Source organism: Lissotriton vulgaris, chromosome 2_1 (assembly GCF_964263255.1).
Source record: "Lissotriton vulgaris chromosome 2_1, aLisVul1.2, whole genome shotgun sequence".
Lineage (NCBI taxonomy): Eukaryota > Metazoa > Chordata > Amphibia > Caudata > Salamandridae > Lissotriton > Lissotriton vulgaris.
The window spans coordinates 1,732,067,988-1,732,083,054 of record NC_141687.1 but is presented as its reverse complement, the minus strand read 5'-3'; the positions used below and the strand labels follow the sequence as shown (position 1 = coordinate 1,732,083,054).

General features: G+C 42.1%; 1 protein-coding gene across 1 annotated transcript in view; it reads left to right on the top strand.

The window, feature by feature from the left end:
- Positions 1-15,067, top strand: part of LOC147733205 (uncharacterized) — a 618,178-nt gene that overhangs the window by 294,833 nt on the left and 308,278 nt on the right. The window contains exons 22-23 of the mRNA XM_086957739.1: positions 5,169-5,348; positions 11,933-12,172. Coding sequence (XP_086813865.1) covers positions 5,169-5,348; positions 11,933-12,172 — 420 coding nt within the window. The remainder of the gene's footprint in view (positions 1-5,168; positions 5,349-11,932; positions 12,173-15,067) is intronic.

The following is a 15,067-nucleotide window of genomic DNA, read 5'->3' as shown; positions in this document are numbered from 1 at the left end:
TCGTGTAGTTTACGTTTGGATTCTCTAGAAAAAAGAAATACAATTTTGCTAACTACAACTAAGCTTTATCTTTTGTTTATTTCACTGAATTTCTATGGTTTTTATTTGTTAAACAAAATGTGCTTCCAATCGCGGATTGGAGTGTTGTCAAATGGAGTATCATTAAGTGGAGTGTTGTAGAATAAAGTGGAGGAGAGTGTCATAGTGTGTAGAGTCATACAGTGTAGTGTCATAAAGTGGATTAAAGTGAAGTATCGTGGAGTGGAGTAGCATTGACTAGAGCAAAGTGTCAGAGAATGGAGCAGCCTAGTTCGTCATAGAGTGGAGTGCCATAGAGTGGAGTCAAATGTTGCAGAGTGGAGTCGCATGTGGTACAGTAGAGTGCAGTGACATACAGTTGAGTGATGTGTTGTAGAGTACAGGGGAGGGGTGTGTCATAGACTGGTGGTTCGTAGACTGTTTTAGATTGGAAAAGTGTAGAGTGGAATGGCATACAGTGTAGTGGCATGTCGTAGAATGGAGTAGTATGTCATTGAGTGGAGTGTTGTGGAGTGGGGTAGAGTGGAATTGAGTGCCATAGAGTTGAATGTTGTATTATACAATGGAGTGCCATGTCATACAGTGGATTTCCATGTCATAAAGTAAAGCGGCATCTTGTACACAGTCTGTAGAGTGGCATAGAATGTTTGGTATACAGTGGAGTAGAGTGTTGTGGAGTGCAGTGGCAATAAGCGGAGTGGCGTGTCATAGAGTGCCGTGTTATATAGTGGAGTACATTGGCGCAGAGTGGAGGAGCATAGAGTGGAGCAGAATGTTGTTGAGTGGAGTGGTGTAGAGTTGAGTGGCATCTTGTGAAGCAGAGTGGAGTGGCATGTCAGAGTGGTGTGCTATACACTGTTACAGTGGAGTGGCAAATAGTGGAGTAAAGTAGTAAATGTAAATGTATAGGCATTTATATAGCGCACTACTTACCCGTAGGGTCCCAAGGCGCTTCGCCCGGTGCGAAACCCTTCCTGGTTTCCCTGAGAGATGGTCCCTTAATGGGTATCTCCAGGGTGAGACCAGGCATCCCCGGCGGTCTGGTGGGGCCGTTAGTGAAGATGAGGCAAGCTAATGCCCAGAGTTGCCGAGTGTGATCGCTGATCAGAGTGGGCACCGAGGCGAGAGAATTATCGAGTCCGCTGACCCTGGTCCAGAAACCTGCCGCGCCGGGAATCGAACCCTGGTCCCGGGCCGTCCTCTGCTCTCGGGTCTGCCGCCTCTAACCAGTGAGCCACACTACTCCACCAGAGTACAGTGGAGTCAAAGAGCATGTAGTTGTATAGAGGGAGCTGCGTAGAGTGTCTTACAGCAGAGTACAGTGCAGTACAGTGGCATACAGTAGAGTAGAGTGTTGTAGAGTGGACGGGTATAGAGTGGAGAAGAGCTGAGTGACATAGAGTAGAGTGTAGTGTCATAGAGTGCAGCCTTGTAGAGCAGAGCATAGTGACGTAGGGTGGAAAGGCATACAGTAGAGTTGAGTGTTCTAGAGTGGAGTGCTTTAAAGTTGAGTGAAGTATCTTAGAGCGGAGTGTCGTATAGTTAAGTGTCATTGATTTTAGTCCCATGGAGTGCCGAGTCATTGTGTACAGTCTCATAGAGTGGCATAATGTGGAGTAGAGTGGAGGGGCATAGAGTAGAGTAGAATGCATAAATGTGCCATAGAGTAGAGGAGAGTAATTTGGAGTGCAGCGGGATTGAGTGGAGTAGAGTGTTGTATAGTGGCATAGCTTGGTGTAGAGTACTGTACATTGGAGTGCCGTGGAGTGAATAACAGTTTGGTAGAGTGGAGAGGCACAGAGTGTTGTAGAGCAAAGTAGATTGGAGTCGCATAAAGTGCAGTCTGTGTCATAGAGTACTGTATCATAGAGTATTGTGGCAAACTGTGTCATGGTGTAGAGTGGAGTGGCATACAACTAAGTGGCTTGCAGTGTCTTGTCATAAAGGGGAGGGTTGTAGAGTGTAGTGTTGTAACATGGAGTGGCATAGAGTGGAATGGCATAGGGTGTTGCTGCATAAACCAATGTGGCTTACAGTGTCTTGGCATAGAGTGCAGTGGTGTAGAGTGCTGTAGAGTGGAATAGCATAGAGTGGAGTGGCGTATAGTAGAGTGGCAGAGAGTGGAGGGGTATGTCCCAGAGTACAGTGGAGTGGCAGAGAGTGGAGTGGCATATAGTAAAGTGGCGCAGAGTGGAGTGGCATAGAGTGGAAGAGCATAGAGTAGAATGGCATAGAGTCAATTAGGCTAAAGTGGACTGGCATTGAGTGGAGTGGCATAGAGTGGAATAGCGTAGAGTGGAGTGGCATATAGTAGAGTGATAGAGAGTGGAGGGGCATGTCTCAGAGTACAGTGGAGTGGCATAGAGTGGAGTGGCATAGAGTAAAGTGGCATAGAGTGGAGTGGCATAGAGTGGAAGAGCGTAGAGTAGAATGGCATAGAGTCAATTGGGCTAAAGTGGAGTGGCATGGAGTGGAGTGGCATAGAGTGGAATGGCATAGAGTGGAGTGGCATGGAATACAGTGGAGTGGCATAGAGCAGAGTGGCACAGAATGAAGTGGTGTAGAGAGAATAACATGAAGTGGAGTGGCATAGAGTTGCCTAGTGTACAGTGGAGTGACATATAGTGGAATGGTGTGGCGAAGAGTTGAGTGATGTTGAGTGGAATAGCGTAGAATGGTTAGGCATTCCATGGGATGGTGTGTCATAAATTAGAGAGGAGTGGACAAGAGTGCAGTGGTGTGTCATACAATAGAGTCATATTTCATGTCATAGAGTGGCTTGTTGTATAGTGTCTTACAGTGGAGGGGCATAAAGTGGAGTGATGTAAAATTGAGTGGCATAGTGTGGAAAAGAATAGAATGGAGTGGTGTAGAGTGTTGAGTCGTAGAGTGTTGTGGCATAAAATGTGGTGGCGTACAGTGTCATAGCGTAGAGTGAATGCTCTGGAGTAGAGTGGAATGGCATAGAGTGCAGGGGAGTGGCGGAGAGTTGGGTGGCATAGAGTCAAGTGGGGTAGAGTGTCGTACAGTAACATAAAGTGCAGTAGAGTGTTGCAGAGTGACAGAGTGGAGTATAGTGTTGTAGAGTGGAAGAGCATAGAGTGTCATAGGGTATAGTAGAGTCTCGTAGAGGGAATTGGCATACAGTGTAATGGCATGTCGAGAGTGGCGCTGGGTGGAGTAGAGTGGAATAGCATGTCGTACAGTGGAGTGGCATGGAGTGGCGTTCAGTGGAGTGGGTTGTCATAGAGTGGAGTGGCAAGTCGTACAGTGGTGCGGAATGTCATACAGTGGAGTAGTGTGGTGTACATTGTAGGCACATAGAATGGAATAGAGTGTTCCAGAATGGCATACAGTGTAGTGCTCTGTCATACAATAGAGAAGAGTGGCTTGTGATTGAGTGACGTGGTGTCTTAGAGTAGAGAAGTGTAGATTGATGTGGAATAGAGTGAAGTGGGATGTCGAAGATTGAAGTGTGTTGTAGAGGGGTAAGGTGTAAAGTGGAATGGCATAGAGTGGAGTGGCATGGGGTTGAGTGGAGTGAACTATTGTACAGTGGAGCTGGGTGTCGTAGAGAGGAGTCACATGTCATGGAGTGGAGTGGCACTTCATGTGGTAGAGTGTAGTGGCAAACTGACTGAACACATTCAGTTGAAATTATGCAATAGTGTAGATTATGGGGTGTAGCTGTACCTTTTTGGTAGTAGATCTAAATTGGTTCAGTATTTTTAAAGTTATAAGGCATGATTCACCAAGATAAACGTTCACTTTCTTGTGAGTTTATGATTGTTTGCTATCAGCAAAGATATTTTACAAGTAGCATCTATACAACTGATGGAGTCTACAAACATTAAAAAACACACGCAATACCCAAGAATGTAGTGATATGTTGTGCTGCAGTATACCGTAGTAATTTTGTGGTGTACCATTGTTCATTGTAATAACAAAACAGTATATGATTGGGTTATGCAAGCCCTTACAAAATTTAAAACCAGACATATTCTTTAGACAATACTTAGACTGAGTTCTTTATTTTAGGTGTAGATATAGTTTACTGCTGTTTTATACATGGATAGGAATGAATGAGTCAGTTTATATATAAGAGTGTGTAAAGGTAGATACAAGTTTTTAATACTTTATATATTTTAAAAAAGTAGTACAGAATACCATGGTACTACCTAGAAAGTATCACAGTACTAACATAAATTTAAAAAAAGAAAGATGTACGAAATTTAAAATTATCCTTGCCCGAGTGCGGAGATAAAGATAGCCCTTGTAAATGCCCTTCATGAATTCCCAAAGTCGTAAACTTAGACGTTTGATCTAAGTTTAGACCAAATGTCTAAAGTTACCTTTGTGAATTGTAATATGCTATTTATTACCGCTTTTGATCTTGGCGAGGGGCAGGGACTCCCATCCCTCAACAAAGGTAATAATTAGCATTGTGTACTCTGTGTATCTGCATATATGTTTTATGTGTGGCATTTTTTCATCTTTGTTTTAATAAATTTTAAGCAAATATAGATAAAAGATGTAAGTCAATGCGTACTGTAAATGTTTAAACGTTTAACAATTTTATCTCAGGTCTCATCTGTCACTCAGTGGTCCGGGTTAATCTTTCTTTAGCTTTATCTTCATTTGTCTATCAGTTCATACAGGAGAGACACTTCTATCGTTGACTTGTGACTCTCAGATAAGCACCATTGTGAATTTTATTTTACAATTAGTTCTTCCTGAAGCAAGTGAGGAATCCCCTAGAAAATCTCCTCTCTATAGGTGTGAGAGGGCTTTTGGTAAACTGATGCTAGTCAAATGTATGCCTTAGGATTAAAGTGATCACGTAGTAGATGAGGAAGGTATACATCAAAAGATCAATGGATACCGCGTATGCCTCATATTGAGGGTTTCCGAGAAGGATAAGTAGGTCTCATTTATGGTCTTCTACTGATTGGCAGTAACCAGTTTACACAAATCATTATGTTTTATGGCATAGACCTTCAGTAAAGTACAGAAAGCACATTACATTTTTTAAGCCGCTCTACCTTAAAGTCACTTCTAGATATTTCATCCAAGGCATGGTGCTGTTTGCCTCAAATGTCCTAAAATGTAGATGTTTTCTCCTCTTTCAGGGATATGAACTGACCCTAAGTGACCAGCATTTTGGCATGGTACAGAGGGGCAGTGAAAAGGAAATGCCATTCACAATCCGTCGCATGGGCATCTACATGGCGATTGATAGCCATAAGGGACCAGTCATTATTTGGGACAAGAAGACTAGCATCATGATCAAGCTCAATTCAAACTTCAAAGTGAGTATTAAACAATTAGAAAGTGGGTAGAGATAATTTGATCTAGAGGTTGAATGTAAAATCTACAAAAACGCCAAAGAGGATTCCGCCACAGTTATCAATTTCATACAAAACACACCAGGAAGCATTCCACAGACAGCTGCTGACTTCACCCAGGAACGCATAACTAGATTACAGCTATCTGTTTCTTGAAAGGGAAATTCACAAGTACAACACAAACAACCACTAACTATCAACTAATGCACAGCAAGGAACCTCATATAGCCAATATGAGCCCACAGGTATGTATACACCATTACATCAAGCAGTTGTCATTGATTTTTGGCAATACATCATATTCACAAATGCATTATACACAGAAAAGCATCTACACACCACAGTCACCCACTCACTTTTCATTGGTGCACACTATTACACCACTGACATCCTTCAGCTATTCACCTGAATCTATAAATACAGACAGCCCCGGACGTGCACCATGACTTTTGCCGATGTCCCCTCATACACAGATGTGAGGACACTGAAATTTAGTGGAAGTTGATTACGGTTCAGAGATATAAGCCTTTTTACTTATAACCTGGGGGAAAGTAGCCTATGTCCCATTCCCCAGAAACTTGCACATGAGTTTTATGACCATGAAACCATTTTAGGGCGAGTGTTGTAGCACCACAAGATTGTCTATCTCCTTTTGGATCCAGGCACTTCTGTGTTGCTGTTACAGGGGAAGAGTGTCAGCGACCCTGTAGATGTCAGTTGAGCTGTAAAATAATACATTTGGTTGACTGCCAGACAGCTTCTCTCTGCCAGAGTACATGATTTTCCCCTCTCTGTGTCATGATGCCCGCTGCCTTACTTGGAGGTAGCATTTGGGTTGAAGGGGGTCAGTCTCTGAAAAGCTCATGGGCGATTGCATCAATCTGCTGACCTAGACTGTCTGAGCTTCACTGTGGTGGTCATGCTTAGTGCTTGGAGGGGCCGTGGCTTAGATGAGGATGGAGATGGTGGTGTAGCTCATACCGAGTAGATGCTTTTTACCGATGAATGGGTTGTGGAAATACCAGTTCAGATGCCTGACCAGTGAATATGGCCTTAGTAACCCACGCAGCACAGTTTTAAGTTGCTTTGATACTTCTGAATGGGGCGGTAGAAAAGAAATGTGGATTGCTTGCTAACCCAGATGGGAGTCTCCTGAAAGAAGATGCACCGTAACCAACCCGTACGACGCAAGGGAGTTATTTTGATGACTTAATGCTTCCGCAACTCCTGATGACTGGTGCTCTCATATGAATCAGCAAACATTGGCATAAATTACTGTTTGTACCGTACGAATTGAATCAGTAACTGTAACGGGCAGGGCACAAATATTCCAAACAGAGCCTCACTCAAGATGGCACCAACACTTGCTGAACAAAGAATTTACATGCTAAATGTACACATTATGTGCTAAATATACAAACTATGGTGATCAAAGAGGAATTTATCTATGTATGATCCTACATCACCCTGAGTTCTGTGGACAGTGAATTCCTGCACATCCTAAGTAGGCGGTGGGCAGAGCTCGTCAGTTTCACTCTGTGGAATTCTGAGAAGTTACATAAAAACTCTGCAAGATTCCAAGGAGATCTGCAAGCTGGCTGTGCCCTATTATTAGTGTCGGCAGCTTGTTCTGCACTTCAAAATCAGCATGAATAGCACCAAGCGTCGCACCACAGGGCATTGGTATTTTGCTGCCACTTGAGAATCTCTTCTACCCGAGCAACATCTTTCTCACTACGAGTGGCACATTTCTCACTGCAAACGGTTGTGACTGCCTGCATTGAGAAAATCTTGCCGGGTGCCGTGCTAGAGCCCAAAAATCGTGCTAGGGGACTCCAAAACTCCCACTCACTTTCCAGCTTAACGTTGGCGAGCCATGCATGAAAAAAAGCTCAGGCATGCGTCAGTTGGCAGAGTTTTGCTGGAACTATGCCTTTCACGCTTAACATGGAGTGGGCAAAACTCCATGATTTCTGCCAGAGGAGTGGAATTTATCGCCCACCCTTAATCTTGAGCTGAGATTGCATAGCGCTGTCTAGTGCAGAAAAAAAGTTTGTCACTAGAACCCAAGTAGCCACCTAGACTTAGAGACCTAGATTGAAAAACTTTACAAGCCTGTTCTATGAGGTTACCAGTCTTGGAGTAGACGTGCCTAAAAATACTTCATCAAATTGAGAAGTGGCTGCAAGGGACCTCTACTTGTTCTCTGCATGACTGCCTGAGTTTGCACTCACCTACTGAGTGGACTAGTTTATCTTCAGGGAAGCAATAGGCTCTGCAAACTGTCGACCACCAAGGGGAATCCTTTGCACTTGCAGTTGCAGTGTCAGCATGGGTTCTTAGTGGAGGTGTGCACCCAGGGAAGCCTTGATTTCTTTACCCTTGTATCAACACGACTCCTGCTGGAGATAGCTTCCACACACTCTGTACCTGCTCCACATTATTGATCTATATATAATGGCAGACAAAGAGATGAAATCAAATTTAACACACCATAAGCCAGATCCTCCTAGCCTTAGTACACTTATTATGGGCAAAATGGATATAAACACAACTATGGACGTGATCATAAAGAAATTAGTAGAGGTTCATGACCTAGCCTAATCTCCAAAGGTAACACGGGCATGATGCAGAATGAAATAGCAGCAATTAGGCTTGATAAGAAATCAACCAGCAGCAAAATTACAAAAGTTGAATATAGAATCAGCTCCCTTGAGGATTCTGGAGTTGTTTCAAAGAGGGATATAGTAGAACTAAAGGCCCAGACAATAATTCTACAGATAAGCATATCCGAGATGGATGACCACAACAGACCTCCGTATCTTTGGTCTACCAGAAGGAATGGAGGACCCAGCTGGTTCATATCTGCTTCTCTAGAAACATGGCTACCTAAAAAAACTGGAATTCCCTTTACTGATGTCTTAGAATTTGAAAGAGCCCACCATATGCCTGCTTTCAAATCTCCTCACAAGGGCTGTCCAAGTCTACAAACCCTTGCACTATCAACATGAAGAAAATATCCTAGCCCATATGAGAAAAAACAACCATTTTACCTGGAATGGCAAAACAATTACCCCTCTGAAGCATATTTGAAACCCACAGTTAAAGTCAGAAAAGGCTTCTTATATCTACGCCCACAACTGAAAAATATAATCATACAATTTTCCTTTGCCAGCCCGATTAAGTTTCTAATTAGTGTGCAAGGCCCTACCCATATATTCCCGGATTATAAAGATTTAACAACATTTTTAGATGAAAAAAATGTCGCTGAAATGGACACCTCACCTTCGCAAAAAAATAGCAGCAAAAACTCGAAACATTGTTGTAGCCTAATACGACATAGTCACTTATGAAGTTTATTTCTTTTTAACTTCATGGTCTCGAAGTTTGGAGGCTTAGGCTTCTGGGTAGTTGTACCCATTGTCATTAATACCACTGTCATAAGTGCCTCAGTCTTTTATGATTACGTTCACACTGCCTCACTTTTTATCATGTGGTGTCCTCTACTTATTACTCAGTTGCGTGCACTACAAGCTTACTAGCTCTATCTTACCTAAATACAAACAGTCCTTTGTTCTTAAGTCAATTCAATTCAATTCAATCAGCTTTATTCGATTAAAAGAAATAATCATAAAGCGCAATACAATTTTGGACACTATGGGCCAGATGTAGGTAAGTATATTTTACCGATTCATAAATACCGAATTTTACAAATTCGGTATTTATGAATCGGTAAAATAGAAGGGGGGAGATGTAGGTAGAATAGGTAATTGAATTACCGATTCTGTAGGAATCGGTAATTCGATTCAGTAGGAATCGGTATTTACCGAATCGGTAAATACCGATTCGGTAATGCCCATTGATTCCAATGGGCATTGAAGCCCATAGGAATCAATGGGCATTACAGAATCGGTATTTATCGATTCGGGAAATACTGAATGTTGGAAGGGTGCAGGGGGTGTCACTTTGACACCCTCTAGCACCCCGATTTCAGGCATGTGTGACATGTGGCACACAGAGATGCCCTAGGAGCATGTCTGTCTGTCACATGCCATAGGTGTGCATGCACACATGTGCATGCACACCTGGAATCAGTATTTTACCACCCAATTGGATTGAATGGTAAAATACCGATTCGGTAAGGCCTGTGGGACTCAGAAGAGTCCCACCTACATCTCAAAATTACCGATTCGGTAAATTTACCGAATCGGTAAAATAGGCCACCTACATCTAGAATAGCCATTTACCGGTCGGTAACGGCCGAATCGGCCGTTACCAGTCGGTAAATGTCGACCTATATCGGGCCCTATATATGCAAACATCACTTACCCATTCACGATCCCTGATGAGCTCCGGTGAATGTATCCCTACTTCTCCCTTCGGAGATCCAACTTTCACCTTACCAGCTTATGACTAACATCATAATATCACTGATGCTACTAAATCTGGGTACCACGGGTAGTCAGAAGAGACCCTTAAGGCACAATGTTGCTCCTAATATTCTGTCACTGGTTTGGTTATAAATTGGACATACTTCCTTACCTTTTCACTTAGACTTTATTTGACACTAATTTCATCGCTAAATATCACCTCTGTTATGTGTTTACTTGGAGACAAGCCATAACTTCCATGTGTCGCCACGTTCGACAAGTACAATAGAGGTGGGGGGTGAGGGTAGGGGCTGTGTTCCTTATGGCGGTTGTTTTTCTTATTTTTGGTTTTATTTATATTACGTAATCTATGCTTGCTACTTGGAACTCACTCTAACATAATTGTTAATTGTTATGCTCTTATTGCTGCCAGATATGCCTTACCCCTCAATTTCCAAGTAATAGTCTCAAGGTGATTGCGTTATCCTGGACTCGCTCACTACTGACCTGGGAACACGCAAAAATGGCTGCATTGCATAGGGAGTATACCCCGGGACTATGCAAAATCCAAATTGCTTCCAATTGGGTTGCCATATTGCAAGGCTTTCAAAGTGAGCAACATGCAGACGCTGTAACACTCAGCTGCCACGGATGAGGCCGAAACACTAGCCACCGCACCACAGAATCAAATATAGGTGGTGCGCACAGAAAGCGAGACACCAAACTGCACCCCTTTTGCATATCCCAGGTCCAGGAGGCTTAATGAGAGGCAGCATGCATGAAACCACACTGTGACTTCACATAAAGAGGGAGTTAGGGGCGGGCAGGAGTGACCTGAGTTGGACAGAGCTTAGAATCCTAGTTCTAACTCTCCTTCCCCATTACGGCACTTCCCAGAAGCTGGTTACCATTACCTTTAGCCCTCATTACCAGATTTTCTTCTCAGCGACAATGCATGATGTATGTCTCAAGCTGACAACATTACAGGCTCTACTATTGAAAACAATGCCCTGTGACATTGGGCCAAACTGCAGTAGAAAATAAATTCCTAGGCAACCTCACAGTTTAACACATAAACCAATGTTATTGAGCTCAGTGTTAAAGATCAAAACTGCACAGATATATTTAGATGAGATTATTTAATCTTCAATTATCAAAACAGTAGAGTGAATATGAACAAAGACTATGAAATAAGACACAAGAAAGAAGACTGATCAAAGTAAATCAAAAGAAAAATAGAGTCTACAGAGGAGCTAAGCCCTGCACATGCCCTTTAATGGCGGAAGGCTCTCCAGGTGGAAAACTGAGATGGCAAATATTGACAAAAGTAATCTAAGGAATCCTGCCCAGATTGAGGTTCGCTCACTACAAACCTCATTCCTTAGAGGCTTATGCACAGGGATCCTAACAGCCACATTAGCAGTGTAGATTGGGTGATATAACAATGGGAACTGTTTCAGGAAAAAGTGCAGAACCTTTTTTTTTTTTAATAGTTCATTATACGATACTACGTAGAAAAGAGCAGTTTTTATTTTCCTATGATATGATTCATAGTACAAAGACATCTAAAGGGTATCACAATGCTTAGGTGCTGTATTGTATCGAATTATTTTATTTTTTAAATTGAAAATTAGCATTTATACTGTTCTCTGAAAGTTATCGATATTTATTAATTGTTTAATGGGAAAAAGAAGATTATTTTTCTGTGTCTTTGAATATATGTTACTAGGTCTTTAGAAGTTCTATGTGTTTAGGGAAAGGTTGTAAAGTAATATATTAGCTATTAATATAATTATGAGAAAGAACAAATTGCTTATTTAAATCAATATATAATGCGATTTGTTATGTTTTATATTTTCATTCTTATGTAACCTTGATGGAAGGATGCTAGAATAATTTTAATTTTGATCTTATTTTGTGCTATGGAATCGTTTGAAATATATTGTAGTATGCATTATATATAAAGCAATGTAAACAACTATTCACATATAGAGGGATTGTTTTTGGAGTGGGTGCTAGATTCAAGAATGTGATGCAGAATGTACATCTTTAGATGACAGAAATTAGACATTTGAAATGTGTACATTCAGTAATTCTACCACCATTTGGAAAACAATACAACAGCAGCACTAAACTCAAGTTCTCTACCTGACTTCATGATATGTGTTTTCTTCACAGGGGAAAATATGTGGCTTGTGCGGCAACTATGATGGAAACAGCAAAAACGACTTCACCACGAGGAGCCTAGCTGTGGTAGGGGATGTGACAGAATTCGGTAACAGCTGGAAGTTCTCACCAACTTGCCCCGATGTTGGTTATCCCACGGATCCTTGCTCTTCCAACCCTTACAGGAAGTCCTGGGCCCAGAAGGAGTGCAGCATTATCACAAGTGATGTCTTTGCAGCATGCCATACTCAGGTAATAGAGGGAAGTCAATGTTTTGTTGTTACTGACGACTCTAATGAGAATATATATGAGGTTTCAAAGGCAAATATGAGTAGCACCTTAGGGGTCAATTAGGGTGGCGGATGGACAAAGTCCGTCCGCCATTCTGTCTGGGGCAGGGACTGTCCGCCACAAGGGCGGAGGTACCGTGCCCCGAATTAGGATGAACCCGCCACAGTGGCGGGTGCATCCCGCATTTTTACCATTGCGGCCGACGGTGCTGAAAGCACCATCTGCCGCAATGTCAAAAATGCATGTTGTGCGTTTCACAGCACAACATGACAGGCACCACGCTGTGCCTGCCAAGTTGTGCTGTGAAACGCAGGGGGGTACCATAGGTACCCCCCATGTGCACCCCAGACCCTACCCCTTCACCCTGGGGGCCTGCAATGGGCCCCCAAATCAAAGCCCATATGCCTTTCAGTGGCGGCATTGCTGCCACGGAAAGGCATCTGCATCCGGCCATCCTAATATGTCTGGCGGTGTCTAATAGACACCGCCACCATATTAGACCTTTTCCGAGCAGCGGACGGTCTTCTCCTCCGCCACAGTCCCCCCGCCATTGTAATATGGCGGGGGGAAAATAGGTGGCGGACGGGCAAGGATGGCCGACGGGTTGCGACCGCCTGCTTGGCGGTGACGATCCATCCGCCATCCTAATTGACCCCTTAGTTTCCACAAGCTGTAAATGACTATTGTTAATGGATCAAATTTAAAAAAACATACTGGATTGCAAAAGATAAACTTTAGAACACCTGAGCAAGGAAGATTAAAGAAACTAGTCACCATACGGCAAGCAGCATTTTTTAATGTTTTTGCGTGTGAAAAATGACATTCTCTTTCATGTATTATTTACTGTGTTTTTTTATGTTAATATAGTTATTTGATTATATCTTGGCTGTTTGCTCATATTCGAGTGGTACATTCTGACTCCCCTTTACTCTGAAGTCTGGCTTAATCGCACTTTGTGCTCCATTGTGCTCTTTCTAATCTCTGCTCTACCTCACTCCTTGACCTGAATGAAAAGAGTAGTCTATAAAAAGGGCAGAGAACATTATTTCTGCCACCCTGACAGCAGAAAGTACCCCAAATATAGAGTTGACAGGAAGCCCAGCAGTCATCCCTTTACATTGAAATGGCCAATTCTCACGATTGTTCCTCTCAATGTACAAAGCAAAATGTTTGTTGGATTGCCGCCGTCGGTTTTGATGACATTTACCAAACATTTTCAGTATTTTTTTTTTCAGAAACAAATTCCTAAATGAAGAGGTTGTTTCTGAAAAACAAAGAAATAATGACCCCCATATCTTGGGGTTTTCTTCCAGGGTGTGTGGGTCATTATTTATTTCCTGTCCCTCACAGTCAGGTTTTCCCTGATGATGATGGACGAGAAACAAAAACAATCAGAACGTCTACACTAAATAGAGCAGACACTGCATTGTCCTCCCTCCTATGGCCCCATAGAGTAATATTCTGTCTCTGTTGGCTTAATTGACGGAATTCGTAAGGTAACTATGGTAAGCAGAAATATTCTACTGAGAAATCAATACATTGCAGGTTCTGCCTCGCTATTGGACTATTTAGTGTAAGAGTTGTTTCCTTCCCAAGTTTAGTAGAATAATATATCCCTCTTTAAAGAAAAGCATGATAATTGAGTCAATGGATTAGAGCTGTCTCCAATGTATACAACCGTCTACACCTGGTGCTCTCTCTGAAGTATCAAAAATCAGTGAAGGCAGTCTAGTTTATGGATCACATATCAAATGACATTTTGCTTCTAGATATGCCTGGCTAGGAAATCAGTTTTGGAAGATTTCCCACATAATGAAAGTCCTATATGAAACTTCTTCCTGCTTGTTTGATTTTTCCCAAAAATCCAAAACACTTTGTACCGTGACTCAAGAATCCAAGAGAGTCCTATTTAGTAGATCATCAGTATCTAATGTCAGTTGTATTCCATTTTTAATCTCAGGTAGAGTTGAATCGAGTAATTTCACCTAAAAGTTGAGAACATTTTTTACTAAACTTTAGAAGCCATTAAATTTCAGAGCAACCCAATTTTGCTGCACTATGATATATATTTGATTATCTCAAAGTCTTCACTGAATAGATGTGAACATCAAGTAACTGGGTAGCTGGAATGTGCCTAAATCTTCAGGAACAGAGACTGGTGACTATAGTCTTTAAGGTGCTCCAATCAGGGCGCACCCCTGGAGGTAAACACTAACAAAAGGGCAAATTATGGTCTCTCAGTGTAACAGGAGAACTTTTCGAATCCCTGCACTGCTACGGTGCACTATAACGCACTACACGGTAGTCAGGAATTATTGGTAACCTAACTCAGACCACATTTTACAAGTAGCTTACATGTGACAATAATGTGTGGACAGGTCAGTGGGATTTCAATGTCCAGGGCTCCCTCTTTGAACCTAAACCTGAGTGTTAAACTCAACCACTTGCTCTAAAACTTCTCAAAAAGGTTTATGTGACTGAATACAAGACTGGTAGTAATGAAACATACTCTGTAATCATCTTGTTCCACATCTAATTGGCAATTTAGAACATATTTGTCTTTAATCTAGTAAATAGTGTATTTGGTAGAAGCTCCTTCATGAACAATCATTTGCAAGGTCTGGCTTTAATGTTCCAGAACATTTAACAAACACAAAGGCATTAACACATTTATTTTACATGCTGTTTATCACATTAAAGCCTGCCCTATTGGCTTTCACACTGCTGGGAAAACGTAAAAAAACGGATTGTTTTCTGTATACAACACATGTGGGGGATAAAGAATATAATTTGACAAAAATAGAGTGTACTTTTCAGTTGTGAAATAGCCCTGCATGCATTTCAATGGACGTATTT